The following is a 16,817-nucleotide window of genomic DNA, read 5'->3' on the forward strand; positions in this document are numbered from 1 at the left end:
GTACTTTTCATCCTGAGTCATTCTAGAGTACAAAACAACGCAATGCAATGCAAAGCAAGGTAAGTAGTGTAGATAGAACGTCGCGTGGCCAACCCATTTTTAAATTAAAAAGGTCACATGGAAAAACATACAAATGCAAAGAAACTTATGACATGACAAGGAACTATATATTTGTTGCTAAATCCCATGAAGGCGTAAAATGTCCCACCCAGAAAAACTAAGCATACTTAATTTTCAAATACATTTTTATAAATGTGTATACGTCTATTTGGGATTTCTGGTTCTGTCTCCATAGAACTTGCCCGTGTCTCCATAAACCTTGCCCAAGTCCTTTTTACTGAATCTGTCATGCTCGACTAGTCTTAGACAACTTGAAATTATCACGAAGCTGTGTGATAACTTCACAAACCAGAGAGATATGTAGCCAGCGGGTTGATAATCTCTCAAGTGGTTTTACCTAGTCTGATAATTTCCCCCAATGGGCCTGCTGCCAAGAGTTCAATCAATTATCTTTAACTTAAAAATGTATACTTCTGAATTCCTCAGATGGCAGCAAGTATGTGGGTGTTACCGTTTGGTTCTGAATATGCCTTTGAACCCTTTGAGCTGTACTGCATGAACCCCTTTTTTCTAGGTTACTACCTATTCTAGCCTGATGTGAGATGGTGATGTATGGAAGATACGCAATACATTGATTACACACTTGGATTGCTGTGTACCCATTTGTACCTCTTTAGAGGTGATGCAATATGCCTAATTCCTACTGTTATTGCATCCTTTTGGGGCGTGAATGAAAGGCTAAACTCCTGGAGACTCAGCTTCTCTGTCTCTCATTAAAAGGTTTCAGACCCTCCCTGCTCCTGCCCCCTGATTTGCTTTTGTCTATGTCCTGGGCGACAAGTGTAGTATTCATGCTAATGCCCAACAGCATTGCACTATCCCATAGACTGAATCTGAATGGTACAGATAGGCAGTGTACCACCTGCCTTAACTCCATAAATACAGACCGAAGGGCAAAATAAGTGGAAAAATACTCCCCACAAAAAAATGGGAAATGGACAAACTGGTGCCTGCGCATGCTCCAACCCACACAGCTTCAATGACCTATTCCTATGACTGGTGCAAGCTGAGTAGTTCCACGCAAAAGAGCTCTAATAATATTACTGACTGACCAGAAGATGAAATTAAAGGTTAAAGACTTTTATTGTTCATGAATTACTAAATGCACAAAAGATAGTTTACAAAAAGAAAGCTGTTTATTGGCCCCAGTAGATGGCTCCATTTGGAATGTGAATGACTTTTTTTGCTCTCTAAAATCATTTTGTTTCCAGCTTCATGAAATGGGGACCTAAATACTTCCACATCATAAACTTATCAGGAGTCCTGCAATTAAATCCTATGTGCTTGTTTGAGGATAGGTTACTATGTTAACTTAACTCCTCATCCCCTTAGTATACTATACATTTATCTACGTCTTAGTAAAATTGTTTTCAGTTGAAATATTAAATCAAGCTATTAATCTGTCAATGTCAGGAATATGCTGAGCAGAGAAATGGTTTTAAGAATTGTTTAAAGGTGAATTTAGCCACATTTGTATTCTCTGGCTCCTTAAGTAACAATTAAATTAGCTTTTCAATTTTCCATATTTAGTCAATTTCTGTGATCTATGATTGAATTGTTACTTGCCACAATCTGGTTTAAAAAAACTTTTTTTTTTTTGTTATTTTAAATATTTCTGATTTTTAGAGGAGCAGTTTTTATGCTCTCTCCCATGTTGTGCTTCTTTAAACTGGTACAGGGCGGGGTAGTTTCTCATAGAATTGTATCCATCCTCCTCTGGGAATCCTTCTTTAGCTCATACTATTTCACCCCCTTTGAGGACCTATCATTATTTGACTACAAGCACTTGTGTTTTCATTTGCTCAGGACAGCCAATCAACCCTCAATGTCGAATCTACCCTGAAGAGATGATCCAAACTGGCATTTCGGCTATTGATGGTATGAATAGCATTGCCAGAGGCCAGAAAATACCCATCTTCTCTGCTGCTGGTTTGCCCCACAATGAAGTGAGTTCCCATGGTGCACATAATCTCAAAGAACATGGAGGAAATTAATCAATTCAATGTTTGGTTTTGAATTTTGTAGTTTTAGCAGGTGTAGTCCTGGCCTGATCGGACCTTTTGGTGGTGCATGATTTAATAGACCTTTATTAAGAATGGGCCGGGAGAAAAGTGGGACATTCAATAAGATATTAAGCAATCTTGCAATGTTTGATGTAGTTTTACAGTGACAGTCTGTAGAATTCTAATTGCCTACAAGTGATGAGATGAAGGTGCATTCTAAGTCTATACAGAATTCAAGGTAATGTTGCTGTAGGAAACCTTTTTTAGAGTCACAGTGGACGGGTATTTGTCTTTCTAGTGACTGCCATTGTTGGCTCAAGACCATGGCATCTACAATATCTTATGATGGTAATTGTTAGCAGCAAGTAAGGAAGAAGCTTACAGGTTAACCCCAGGGGTGATGGTGATGTATGGTCGGGTGTTTTCCACAGAATGCAGGCATATGCCATGTAGGCCTTGGTGGATGGCCCACTCTGAGCGAAGCAAAGCCTGTGGAAAGTATCTCAAGTTCTAGAATCCATGGAGCTTGCATGCAGGCAACCCTAGTGTACTATCCAGGATGGGTAGGATCCACTGAACTGATTATGGGCTGCTGGCCCTACATAGTTGCTTTGACAGGCACTTCTTCATCCTGCTAAGGCTGGGAAGGTGAACAAAGTGGTTATGAGTTCATGGCCTCAGTTGCTCAGCGATCTCTTCCCAAAGAGCGTGATTAAAAGATGGGATCATAGGGTTCAGTAATGGGGTACACTTAAATATAGTGTCTTGCTGGAGTCAATGGATGACCCTTTGTTTTCATTTTCTCATCCATCACTTTCACCATTACAGACTGTATTCTGTCTAGCTGTAAAATCACACATTTCTCCCCCCCCACCCCTTTTCAGATTGCAGCACAGATCTGTCGTCAGGCAGGTTTGGTGAGAAAATCCAAGGATGTTATGGATTACACTGAAGAAAACTTTGCTATTGTCTTTGCTGCCATGGGTGTAAGTATGGAAGATACATTTGTCTGTTTTTGTTTTTGGGGGGTGTATTAGTTCAACTCCTAAGCAAGGTGCTGCTCCTCCAGTGATGTTTGCATTATTTCTGTGTAACTTTCAAAACATAATCTGTATGTTTAGTCCCCCTCAAGGTGAAACCATAACTAGACCTCCACCTTGTGCTTCTTAAAATTGTTTTTCAATGATCATAAATGTGTTCGAAATTAATGGTCTATTTATTTTATTTTTACTTTAATAAAATAAATTGATCAATTTTTGCATACATATTAAGGAAAGGTGGGAAGAATTTAGGTATAACTAATCTTAATCTGTACTGCTCTCTTTCAGGTGAATATGGAAACTGCTCGGTTCTTTAAGTCTGATTTTGAGGAAAATGGCTCCATGGACAATGTATGTCTCTTTTTGAACTTGGCCAATGATCCAACGTAAGTGATCTCTCTTGTGGCCACATCAAACGCCACATGTGGTGTTAAAACTACTATTAATTAAAACTTTCCAGTTGCTCTACAACATGTGGGAAATTTCAGAATATACTAGATTGTGTGACCCTCTTTGGCCTCCAAATATTAAAGGGGTGAATAATATAACAGTCTGTTAGGCAAGAATTGATGTAGTAACACTACACAACCCTTATCTACTTGGTATTAGGTAACCCACCTTTTAGTATAGGTCTGTACTACACACGTACACATGACTGAGCAGGCCTATCTCAAGAGGGGTAAATGTGAGCTGTAGCAATGAAATTCGTAAATACAAGTAACCCTTACACTCAAGGTTTCAGTTATAAATAGTTATTTAACATTAATTTTTAAGTAAGCGTTCTTTTAAAAGGCAAGATATGTAACCCTGTAAATACATCTTAAAAATAGTTTTCTGAATTAAACGAGTTGGTGGATACACTTTGGATATGCTATTTACACAATTCCTACACCGTGGGGTGACATCATTCACAACAACAGTAATGGCATTTATATATCACACTAGTTATACTTTTTTAGATTCTAAGGTTGCAGAAAGGAAAGGTTTAAGGAAGGAAATGGTTAAACACGTTCTCAGTATATGTGAGGACAACTAAATCTTCCAATGAAATCCAGACAAGCCTTTCCCAGAAGTAACAGTGTAAAACAAGTTACCACCTATGAGGGACAAACCATATCAAAGTCAATGGGCTATAAGAGTCTGCAGGGAGCCAGGAAAGCCAGAGTCAATTGGAACACATTCTATGCAGTTGAGGCACTTCTTAGATAAAAAGTCTTGCACAAAGTTAGAGAATTTGTAGAAAGATCACTTGTAGGGTCACAAGCTATTAAGCCTGTGAAAAGCAGAGTTGGAATCAACTCTAAAGGTAAGTCACTGCAAGGCTCAACTGAGAAAAGCACAGCTCAAAGACACTGAGGTAAGTACCCCAAGTCTAAACAGTGCCTCTGGTTCGAAGAAGAGTGGTCCAGCTGGATTCTGTCCTGTTGCAGTGGTGTAGACCCTGGTTTCCTGAGCCTCGGTTGTGGGGGCGGGAGGACATCTGGAGGGCTCCTGCAGCATCAGTTTGGAGGTGGTCTGCCGGTACAGGCTCTTTTCGGTTCAGTGGCACGTGGTTTCAGTGCTTAGCAAACAGCACCGTTGTGGATCTTGGATACTGGTTGGGCTTCCTTCATTCCTTGGGTCCTGCACTCTGGTGAGGGGACACAAGCTCTGGTCGTCCTGCTTCTGGAGGCTCCTTGGGAGACTCTGGAGCTTCTGGCCGGATTTGAGACGTGGCACTCAACTATGGATTTCTTGACCCCACCCTCTCTGTCCCTCGGTTCTTGCAGCAGCAAATAAGTACACACAGCCAGTCTGGGAAGATGGTCCAGTGGAGTTTGTCTTGGGGTTAGTTGGTCCCACTAACCCAAGGGAAGAAGTTAAGTTGTCCCTTCCGGAGCTTCTCTGTTGAATCGAAAAAAGCAGCAGCAGGGCAATTCAATGGTCCAGGAGGATGCAGCAAGCTTCGTTCATGGTTTCTTCGTCTGGTGTTTCTCCCAGTTGCCGACTGCCACTCGTCCCAAAACCCTTGCCTTTTAAGCAGGTTTCTCCCATTCATGCACAGCCTAGGCTGTCAGTCACACAGCAGGATGGCTGTCCTGAAAGGCCAATCAGGACTGGTTGCATTGAGGCATTCCTAGAGACAAAGGACAGGGGTTTCAGGACCCTCCCTCACATCCTGCCTTTCCAGACCCACTGGAGCCAGAGGTGGGCTTCAGGACTGAAGCCTGCCAAAGGCAAAATGAACAAAGGGCTCAAATCGGCTTCGATGCACAGAGTAAAACCCAAGAATGACCTCTCAAACCATGGGGAAAAAAGAAGACTGGGCCCATTTTGACACAATGGTCACCCCTGGGTGCTATAACGCAGCTGAGGGTTCAGCCTGCGGTAGAAAAGCACAATGGTAGGAAAATGTAAACCACTTCCACCAGCCATTTAAAATAGTGAGGGTAACATAAAAAATGTTACATGAGAGAGTATGATAAGGGGCTACTAAGTAACCCCCTAGCACTCCACATAAGATCGGGTGTGCGGGGCCTACAAAGGGAAAAGGTAAGTAAAGTCAATTTCACTTTACTATTCTTGGGAACAGTAGTTCACACCACACAAGTAAAGGTATTTAAACCTTATGAGAAATCTAAAGGGATTTCTCTGTGACACTGCACTGAAGGTGCTGTGCGTAACCAAACAAAAAGTAGATGCCGATGGAGTTTGTCAGACTCCAAAAACAGAGGAAACCTATAATCCAAATCGGGTCAAAACACAAATATATATATATATATATATATATATAATATATATTTTTTTTTTTTTACTGAAACCTATCTACCCGAACTCATTGTAAAATGTATACCAACATGAATGTTCAAAACTGCTGTTGTCGTTTGAAAGCCTACTTTTCCTTTGGAAAGGAGTTTAATTAGTCGCAATTCTTTCGATCATACACATTACAGTGTTTCCTATGATGTATGTGAAGGCAATGAGGCTTGGTCTAGTGTGGTGTAATGTCTTCTCTGTTCCCGTTTTTTGTACTGTAAAGGGATTTTGCTAGACCCACGATTTTGTTTGACAAAGTTTGATTTCCTTTTATGATTAGTAGGGATTTCTTTTTTACCATTTTGTTGCAATACCGAAATAGGAAACGGTAATATATCTACCTCTTCTTCAAGATCTACAATTCGTGTCTTTAGGCTGTGTCCACTATAGTGGGCCTTGAGGACAATATTTCATTGGGATGTTATAGTCTTTTACCAGACTGCTCCTGCCATATGGTGTTATTTTTTGGTTTGTTTGTAAGCAAGCACTTTTATATATGATTCTTTATCTCTATGCTCATGCGTAAGTGACAACATGAATCCTGTTGACATTGAAAACGATTGTTTATTAAGCAATCCTGCTGCATCTCTCCTATGGACATCCTCCCCATGTACGATTGCATCTAGGCTGTGTGCTGACAGAGGGTAGAACTCCCAAAGGGGGACTGGGCAGTACAAACCAAAAGATTTTTCTCTTTGTGTGTTGCTTTCTGGTTTAAATGTATGCATGCTACCCACCTCTTTATTTCCTGGATGTTTTGTAAAGCTTCCCACTGGTCTGGAGGAAGGAGTGTTTGTCACTACCAGTACATTAGCACAACCTGACCCTGTGGCACTTATCTGAGCTTGCACCATAGACCAAATCTGGCAGTGTAGAGCTGAATTGTGTGCTCTCCTCTGTGCTACTATATGTATCTTGTTGTGCTGGCTGCCATGTGCCATGTCTCCCTTTTTCGAGTGCGCATGTCTTCTTTCCTGCTCCTGTGTGTTTGCCTTTTACCTTCTCCGACCCTGGCATGATACATATACTTTTAACTCTTTCCCCATTTGCTGTGTGGTCTCATTGGGTGCCATAGTGCATTTGATGGAGCAGAAGCAGTGCTGGTCTAGGGAGGAAGAACAGTACGCACCTTGTCGATTTCAGAGAACCTTGCTCCACAGATCAGAACATTATGTCCCTGCCCTACATTATGGGGCTCTGGAGCAGCTTCACTGCCTTAAGGTGGCAGTCGTTTCTTGAGCTCACCTGCTTGTTTCCTATTTTTGTTTTTTGTTTTTTATTTTTGTGTACTGGTGGCGTAAACCACCTGATGGGCCAAAAGTATATGTATGGGCTGTCATAGAGGAGGGAGAGCTGGCACGAGGCGGAGTACAGGCATTCTTTGTAGTCTTTCCGGGGCAATGGCTATTGGCTGCTACACGCAAACCTGAGATCTTCTTTGAATCTGAGGCTGACGGTGCAGAAGGGGAGCCACTGGAAACCTCTTAGTGGGCAGCTGGAGGTAATCTTCAGAGTTGGGAAGCAGGGGCTGGTGTGGGGGAGGTGCACAGGATTGAAGGTGATGCTGAGAGATTTCGTTGGGCGCTATGGGTTGGTGTGAACTGATGGGTCATGCAAGCCTTTTGGCAGAGTAGGTAACGCTGCAACAAACGGGCTCTGCTGGCATAGAAACTGAGAACTGAATGGTAACAACCTGGATGATGACTGACAGCATGGTTGGGTCTGAACAGTTGAGGAGAATTCAACACTATTCTTGGGTTGTGACAGCAGCTTAGAAAATATCCTCCAAGTTCTTCCTTGCATATCGGGACAGCAAGAAGTTGGATGGAAGATTGATGTGGTAGGGCAAAATATGCCTGACTGCATTTGTCTTCTGAGCATTCAGCGCTACTGCGCTACTCTCTTTTCATGGAGCCCTGTTGGCTCAGTTCAATAGCTAGCCCAGTACATACCTGCAGTTAAGAGGAACCGTTGGGAGTTAAGGTTGTTTCTAACCTGTGCTGATCTAGAAGACCTAGTTGTGCCCTAGAGCTTTTGAATCTTCAACTTATGAGTTTGAGCGATAGCTCTCCCCACGTCATTCTAACTAGGTCCTGTGACATTAGAAGTCCTACACTGCACCCTGGCCCTTAGCCTTTTGCCAGAGTTGTTTACAGACCTTTTATCATTGACGAGTCCTAATCAAGGTCCCTTGAGGGACACAATTGTTCAGTGTGCACAGAGCAGCCATAAGTTTCCACATGAGGGTTTCCAAATACATTCTATTTCATGTGTGCATGGTTGGTTGTATGGACTAGACAGGTGTGTGGAAAACATCATTTTTGATTATAGTGAGATACATTCTGCTGAATCTCGAGGGGTGATCTACAGGATGACCCTCATGTCAAGAAATCTACTCAGTTCCACAGCTAGACGTTTGTTTGGGAGGATTTTCTTTTTTTACAACACTAGTGCAGGTTTTAGGACGACCAACCTGCAGGATTCCACAAAAGTTAGAGCAATCTCCCACTGTTGGATGTGACCAAGCAGTTGGGTCTTATTCTTGGGAAGTGTGGGTACCGGCATTGGGTACAGATCACTCAAGGGAGCCCAAGTAAAAGATGGTCCGCACAATGGAAATCTCTAGCAACTTGTTCATCACGAATAATGTGCATCAAATTAAGAACAGCAAGTTAAAAACCTATATAATACATTAAGGTGTCCCAAGTGGACACCACCCTCCATTTTTAAATAGAAACCCAGATTACGATGTTGAACTCTATTGGAATACCATGTTGCAATGGAAAGTGGGGCAGAAAACAGCAGTTACATTTGTAACCGGCTTCAGAAATTCTAACGCATACCAACCATTACCGATACTGACTTCAAAAGTCCAGCGGTAGCATCAGAGCATTTGCCAACAGGATTCACAAGTACGACGTTTTACTTAATGAGGAAATATTCTTGTTAAGCCTAACTGCCCTCCTATAGGGTAACATATGACAAAGTCACTAGGTAAGTGCAGTAATTGTGATAACAAATGCGTAATGTGGCGGGTCGGAAGAAGGATTCGGCCACATTAAGGACATCATGAACTCTGTTTAATTAGATTATACGAAAAGACCTAACTTTCCCCTTTGTTAAAGGGATCACCCTGACTATCTAAAGAAACTAAGGGTGCTTGTCTGCCTTCAGGAAGTCCCAAAGTAAAATGTCCTCGGTCCAAACATAACTCTGACCCTTCCACTAGTTTAACCAACTTCAATTCAGCCAAGGGAAGGTCTTTGTTCTCCTCGACTTTGCATAGCTCGATTGTCTCTGTATGGAAATGTCTCTTATACTTGAGTTTCTTTATACAACTCTGGATATCTCCTCCATGAGCTCTATAGCGCTTGTAAGACACATATGGGCTTGGTGCTCTCTTAAATGTTATGCTGCTTCCAGCTTGTTTTGATATGGTCTCACACACTTTTGTCCTCCCTTATGATCCTTTTACAGTCTCTCAATTCATCCAGGCTACTTTGCATGGGACTTGATGCCCTTTCAGATTCCCCCTCGCCTGGGTTCCTTCCTTTATACTCCTTCTATCATTCAGTTCTCTTGTTCGTCTTCTATCATATTCCTCAGAAGCCGTGCGTGGGCCTTGTTTTATCCATTCTGTCTTTGTTCATTTATTCTTTCTTTTTAAACTTTCTTTATTGATTGAATCACATCTCAAGAAATTGTCCCCTTAATTGTCTGAATCAGTAGACATAGGAACCAAATAGGCTTAAAGGGGCTCCAAATGTTCTTGGGCCTGTTCTGCATCCCACAGAGATTACCATAGTCTCTGTCCGTATCACTAAGCCAGGTCAAGTCTTTTTGCCACATGCTCAGCCCTGGGGGGGGAACGGACCCGGTTATTTTATCAATATGCAGCGCCTCGCTACAGTCATACAGGTCGAGCAGTTTCTGATCGTGTCTTGGCAGCCCCGGGAGCCATCCAAACATGCAGCACAGCAATTCACACAGGACAAGCTGTCCCAACATACCGGGAACGGCTTCCACCACCCCCCTCACAGAACCCCCTCAATTTAATACAGGCCCATATCATGTGCAGTAAGTCTGGAGAGACCAGGCTTGATCAACAAGGTAGATGTATTAGCCAAGAGCCACATTTGTGGAGAGGGTGCCGAGTGAAGCTACATGTGTGCACGGGCTGGGCCCCCGATGGATAATGTCTCGGTGGTAGGGGGTGGGGGAATTCCAGGAAGAGTGAAATTACATTGGGTTTTTCGAGAGGTTGTAGTGACCGTGAACTAAGGGGGTACCCTAGCCCAGACCCCAACCTAGCCCAGACATCCCTCTCCACAACATTTCAGTCCATGATCTAAAGTATGGTTACCCCTACTATCCAATTCTAAAGTGGTCTAAGGGAGGCCTTGGCTTTCTCTATTTCCCGTCCTCTGGGGATTTACTAAAGGATCTCTTGTCCTCTTTTTGATATGATTTGTCTTGGTCTCACACCTTCCTACCACTCCTCCCTCTCTCTCTCTCGCACGCACTCTATTGCTCACTCACCTGGTCTTTTGTTTCACCACCACTACCCTTGACCCCAGAGCAGGCACAGTCAGGGCCTTTGTTTGGTAAGAATTGGTGCAGTCACACTGTGCAAGACTATACAAGACTTACCTGCTTGGTATTAGGTAACCCACCTTTTGGTATAGGTCTGACTACACAAGTTGGTAGTGTGACTGAGCAGCCAGGCCTATCCCAAGAAGGGTTCTTTAAAAAGGCAATTGATAGTAACAATTCAAGTAAACTTATTTAGTAAAGCTAGTGGATAATCTTTGGATATTAATTTATTTCATTTGTATAGAGTGCCTAACCCTCAGGCATCTGGGTGCTTGAGCTTAAGAATATGGTTACATTGCAGAGACTTGGTTATGCAGTAAAGTAGCGATACATTCTAGTACAGTTGCAGTTATCACATGTGAGTGTTCAGTTACATTTCCGTCTTAGTCTTTTTAGGAATACATATGCAGAATGCAGATATGCTTCATAGACTTCTACACTCTGGGGCGACTTCAATCACAAGGATAGTATTTGCATTTATATATTGCACCAATACTTTGGTAAACTCTAGATACAGAAAGAAAGGGTTAAGGGAAGTAAAAAGGTTAGAACAATTTCTCAGACAAGGTGAGGACAACTGAATACTCCAATGAAGTCTAGATAAGCCTTTCCCAGCAGTAATAGTATACACCAAGCTACAACCTATGTGTCATGATCTCTGCTTCCAAAAGGTCAGGGTTTTCCCAACTCCCTTGGAAGCAGATCCATAACCCAGGTTCCGAGTGCCAACCAGTCCCAATTGGGACCTTTTGGACCCAGTCCTGGCGCCAGTGGCACCAGGCTCATAAATATGCCCAGTCCCAGCGCTGGAAGCGCCGGGCTCATAATGCTTGGGTGGACTTACCTGCAGCAGACCATGCTGCTTACTTGCCTGCCAGTTGAGCCTCTGATCCTCTTCTGTTTGGAACTACTTTTCCTGTTGGGTGGGGCAGGAGCCACTCCCTAGATTCAGAACACTGGAACTCTTCTGGAAAGCAGGAACTCTTTTCTTAGGCGTGGCTGTGGAAGGAGACACCTAAGCACTACAGGAGGCTATTTAAACCACACCCGATGGATGAATCTTGCTTTGCGTTATTCTGCAGCAGAACGCTCATCGTGTCTTCTGCATCTGATCCTGGGCCTAAGGAAAAAGGCTTACCATCCTGAATCCAGTCTTCAGCAACACCTATAAAGACAAGAAAGAACAGGTTAGCATTACGGTCTTCAGTGACAGCTCTTCACTTACCTGGTCCATCGGCTGTCACCAACGCCTCGCGCTGCATTCCGGCATCTGAAAGACAAAGGCTTACCTACTCTTCGTGCGCTCCGGAGGTCTTCACACTGCATTCCGGCATCTGAAAGACAAAAGCTTACCAACTCTTAGCACGCTCCGGAGGCCTTCGGCGCTGCATCCCGCATCTGAAAGACAAAACAAGGTGCGTTTAAAGACATTGGGGAACTTTAATACTCACGTGCCATTACTCCTTTCCACATCTAACCCAGTGGGTATTCCGGCACCCTGCAGCCGCTCCGAACTTGTACCTGCAAAATAAAAAGACAGTTAGAGCGCATCGTGAAGCAGGCAACAAGCGCTTACTTACGTGCTTCCAGGCGCTTCTATTCATCACACGGGCTCCATCTTCAACTCACTTCAGCCCGTCATCCGCCATCGCCGGAACCCTGCAAAACAAGAGACATCATTACTAAAGACTTTAAAGACATTAGAATTACTCGAAACTTACCGTTCGTGCAGTAAACGACGGACAGCAGTCCTCTGAAGTCAAGAGGCCTGCTCCCCTTATCCAGTGAAGAAACTGGTTACAGCACCCTGCCCCGAGGCAGATGGAGAGCACGGCGTTCTCTTACCTAAGGTGAGAGCGTTAACCTTTGGGGTTCTACAGGAGAAGAGAAAGGGAAGAAGAGAGAGACATTCAATAACCCAGTTCCTTAATCCCATATTTTCTATCTGCAGACATCTTACCCTTCAAGTCAGACATACAGTGCACAGAGGTCCAGCCCAAAGAGCCAGCCGTGTGTTACACATCACCTTTGCAGATACGGTATACGCCCAGTCAAGACCGGCGCCTCTACGGGAATCAGGTGAGCGTTACACTATGAGTGACAAGCAATATCAGTCAATGGATTTAGAAGAGTGCCTTTAGGAGCATGGACAGCCAAAGTCTTTGGTACAAAGTCTACAGTTGGTGCACGTCTTGGATAAAAGGCTTGCACAACGTTAGAGAGTTCACAAAAATCACTTAGGATCACAAACTGTTAAGCCTGTCAAAGGGAGTTGAAATCAACTCAAAGTAAGCACATGCAAATCTCAAGTGAAATAGCATGACTTGAGGCAAGAAAGTAAGTACCCCCAAGCACAAAGAATTACCTTCGGTTCAAAGAAAGCGGTCCAGCTGGATTTCATCTTGCTACATCCAAGCAGGCCCTTGTTCCTGAGCCTCAGTCGTGGGAACAAGTGGGAGGACGTCTGGAGGGCTTCTGCGGCAGTACTCGGGATGGTCGTCGGCAGCTATGGGTTTACTTCGTTTCAGCAGCACTTTGGGGTTTCAGCGCTTCATCAACAGCACTGATGATGAGCACTGGACACCGGTTGGACTTTCTTTGCTCCCTCGGTCCGGCACTCTGGAGAAGGGGACTCTGTGTCGGGATTTCCTGCTTCTGGAAGGTGCTTAGGAGGTTCTTGGAGTTTTTGGCTGGATTTGTTCCGTGGCAGCCGTTGCACTCAACTATGGACACTTGACTTCAGCAGCAATGGAGAGCCATAGCAAGTCGGGGGTTACCACAAAGTTGAGTTCGTCTCGGGGTTAGTTGGTCCCAAGGGGAGAAGTCGTTCTGTCTGGAGCTACGCATTGTTTCACCGGGCAATTCAAGGTCCAGGGGTTTGCAGCAGGATTCTCTTCTCAGTTTCTTCATCTGATGTTTCTTCCCGTGGTGACTGTGCCTGTAGTCCCAATAACCTCGCCTTTTTAAGCAGGTTTTCCCATTCATGCACAGTCTAGGTTGCCAATCACACAGCAGGGTGGTTGTCCTTTCAGGACAGCCAGCCAATCGGGACTAGTTTTGTTCAGTCATTCCTAGAGACAAAGGTCCGGGGAGTTTCGGGACCCTCCCTCACATCCTGTCCTTCCAGACACACTGGAACCAGGGGCGGGCTTCAGGGCTGAAGCCCACCAAAGGCAAGACAAAGAGCTCAAACCTGTCTCAATGCACAGAGTAAAAGCCAAGAAAGACCTCACAAACGGAAAATGGCGAAAAAAGAAGACAGGGGGCCATTTTGACAAAATGACCACACAGGGGTGCTGTACTGCAGCAGAGGGTTCAGCCTCCGGTAGAAAAGCACAAAGGTAGAAAACATTAAACCACTGCCACCAGCCATTTAAAGTAGTGAGGGTAACAAAAAATGTTACATGGGAAAGTAGGATAAGGGGCTACTAAGTAACTCCCAAGCCCTTATTATAAAATGGTGTGTGCTGGACCTACAAAGAGAAAAGGCAAGTAAAGTCAATTTCACTTTACTATTCTTGAGAACTGTAGTTCACACAAGAAAAGGTATTTAAACCTTCTGAGAACTCCAATGAATTTCTCCATGACACTGCACTGAAGGTGCTGTGTCTGCATACAAAAAACGGATTCCAATGGAGTTTGTCAGACTCCGAAAACAGTGAAAACACAAAATCCAAATCGGGTAAAAACGAATGAGAGTGAGAAAAAGATCTCACTCACTCCAGGGTTAAAGTTAAAAAGTCCTAAGTCCAGCAAAAGAGCTGGGGGTCTCGAAGGGAATTGGCACAGAAATGAAAATTCTCCCTAACAGTCTTCGCTCGATAAATCCATACGCTCCTTGGCTAGCTGAAGTTACCCCACCAGTCGCACTCCACAGCAGCTAAAGAATGGCTGGCCCCCACACCCGCCAAACTCCAAGGTCTACCCAGGTTCACCCATGCGTGGTAGAAGAATGTTTAGCATTTGGTTTTCCCTGCTGTTTGATAATCCTAATACATTTTTATTTCGATTCATAAACTGAACCATCTAACATTTGTGTGAATTGTACGTGAAGATGGCCTTATTTACTAAGTTACGCGACTTTTATATATATTGATTCTTTGATGCATTTTATGTAGATCAAAATGGCGACAAAACACCCGACTGACGCCAGAATACGTTTTAAGGGTTTTATTAAAACAAAGAAATGGTTTCAAGATGGTTGTAGCAAAGATTCTTGGCCTACGTAGACTTTGAACTCTGGATTATAAACGAAGTACTGCAAACAAAGTCATTCAGAAAGTTGAAGACAGGGAAGGTGCCCTTTTTAAAAGTCACTCTAGCATTCACTCTTTATCACTTTCTGGGGACCAGCAGGCCTCGCTGCTTCTCTTGGGATTTAGGGCTTCTTCCCTTTGCCAAGTATTAAAAGTCTGACCCTTCTCTCCGTTACTCATTTCCCTCTTCCGGGACCAAGGTGTTCTCTCCCTCTGCTTCTGCCTTGCTTCCTGGCTGTTGTCCTTCACAGAAGTCAGTTTTGTAGGTTTCTGATGTTAAAAAAGCCATCACAATGTAAAGATAAACCTCTTGTTAAGATCCCACCTCTGCGAAATTTCCTTTGGGGGGGGGGGGAGAAAGTAGTTATCTTTAAATGTTGCAGGTGCTGAAGAAAACAGTTCTTCATAACCACTGTTGTTGGGTTGTTTGGCATAAGTTCGATTTTCTTTCTCTTCGAGGATTCACACCTTTTGATTAAGGGTTCTCCCTGGATGTGCTAGTGCTTCCCCACAGCATATCTATCACTGTATCCCTGAAAGACCTTCCAGAATGCACTGTTTTGGGCTTCTAAACTCTATGCATTTTGGGAGATGTAGTCCCGAAAATGCTGTTTCTTTGGGACCTGGTAGTTACTAACTAACTAGTTGGTCTCTCAGGGGGAGGTTTTGGAAATAGTTCAGGGTTGGTCCTGTCAGTATTACTCTGCCGGACCAGGGGCCGATGCAGTGTTTGCACTGTGACTGTCACATCTGTGGAGAGTATATTTTTGACAAATATGTAGACAATCTCCTTTTGTGGGCTACACTTTACGTTTTAACTAACCTTCTCCCCTCCGAGTGAAGCCGCAACTGTTCTGCCACAGTCTCCCCTCGGATTGTCTTGCACCTGGGGAGAAACCTTGCAATCTACATGTGGGTTGGTGTTAATTGCCTTCACATATAGATATAGCCCAATCCTCAGAACAAGGTAATACATCTATGGCAAACGTTTTGAAATCTAGGATTGTTCATACTATGCCAGCAAAACCAAGTCAATTTACTTTGTGTCATGGTGGATCCTGTGGATTTGACATATTCTAAGCAAGAGAATGGAGAATGAATCCCATGCTGCATTTTTGCTCCACTAGCCAAAGTGCCATTGATTGCACAGGAAGAAGGAAATACAGCCTTGTTACAATTGGGTGGGCGAAAATGTGCCCCTATATGCATGGCATTCTGGATAAACAAGACCTATTTCTATTTCACACCTTCATGTTGTAATGGGAATTGGGGTTCCTTTTGGGTCTATTGACCAATTGTTAATTTTCAGTATTGTGCCCAACCAGACTGCTCCAATCACTGGGGCAATGATGGACATCAGTAAAGGCAAAGAATTTGCCTCTTTTCCTTTATGCAAACATGTCATTATTTTCACTCCAAATAATTGAACTTGCTCGGGTGGTTCAAAGGAATACTGTGCCTTGTGGCCACCTGAACGCTCATGCTTTCCTTAGTTTGACTTCATTTCCATCTGGTCCATTATTGGGAATCAAGACGCAAAACCCTGGTCTGTCAGTTTCCAGTATCTTGCAGGATGAAATAACATTTGGTGGCCTGTTGGGATGAAAGGCCTTACTGTGACTCCCGAGGTCTGTAGCGCATCAGAAGGACACAATTAGTACAAGACATTTCTGAATAGGTGTTTATTAAAGAAAAAGGTTAATCTCATTCTCTTTCTCTCTATGGGTTTTCCCTACCTAACTATAAGGTGCTTGTCATTTGTCAGTGAATGTCTCAAAAGAAACTGTCCTCTCTCAAACTAACCCTAACTGACCTTACACTATACTAACTGCTAAGGACAGAGAATGTCTCCCTTCTCCTGGGTTTTTGCTCCTTGCAAAGTTATTTTCAATTACTGATCTTCACTTAGTTCCTTGTAACTTCTTTGATTAGTTCACACAGTTCCTTTGGTACTTCTTTATTCTTTAGATTCCTCTCAGGTGGCTTCCTCGGCTCTGTACTGATAACTC

General features: G+C 43.5%; 1 protein-coding gene across 1 annotated transcript in view; it reads left to right on the forward strand.

The window, feature by feature from the left end:
* Positions 1-16,817, forward strand: part of ATP6V1B2 (ATPase H+ transporting V1 subunit B2) — a 237,309-nt gene that overhangs the window by 77,818 nt on the left and 142,674 nt on the right. Inside the window, exons 6-8 of the mRNA XM_069617715.1 lie at positions 1,927-2,066; positions 3,008-3,109; positions 3,452-3,549. Coding sequence (XP_069473816.1) covers positions 1,927-2,066; positions 3,008-3,109; positions 3,452-3,549 — 340 coding nt within the window. The remainder of the gene's footprint in view (positions 1-1,926; positions 2,067-3,007; positions 3,110-3,451; positions 3,550-16,817) is intronic.

Source organism: Ambystoma mexicanum, chromosome 10 (assembly GCF_040938575.1).
Source record: "Ambystoma mexicanum isolate Mex_15411 chromosome 10, UKY_AmexF1_1, whole genome shotgun sequence".
NCBI lineage: Eukaryota > Metazoa > Chordata > Amphibia > Caudata > Ambystomatidae > Ambystoma > Ambystoma mexicanum.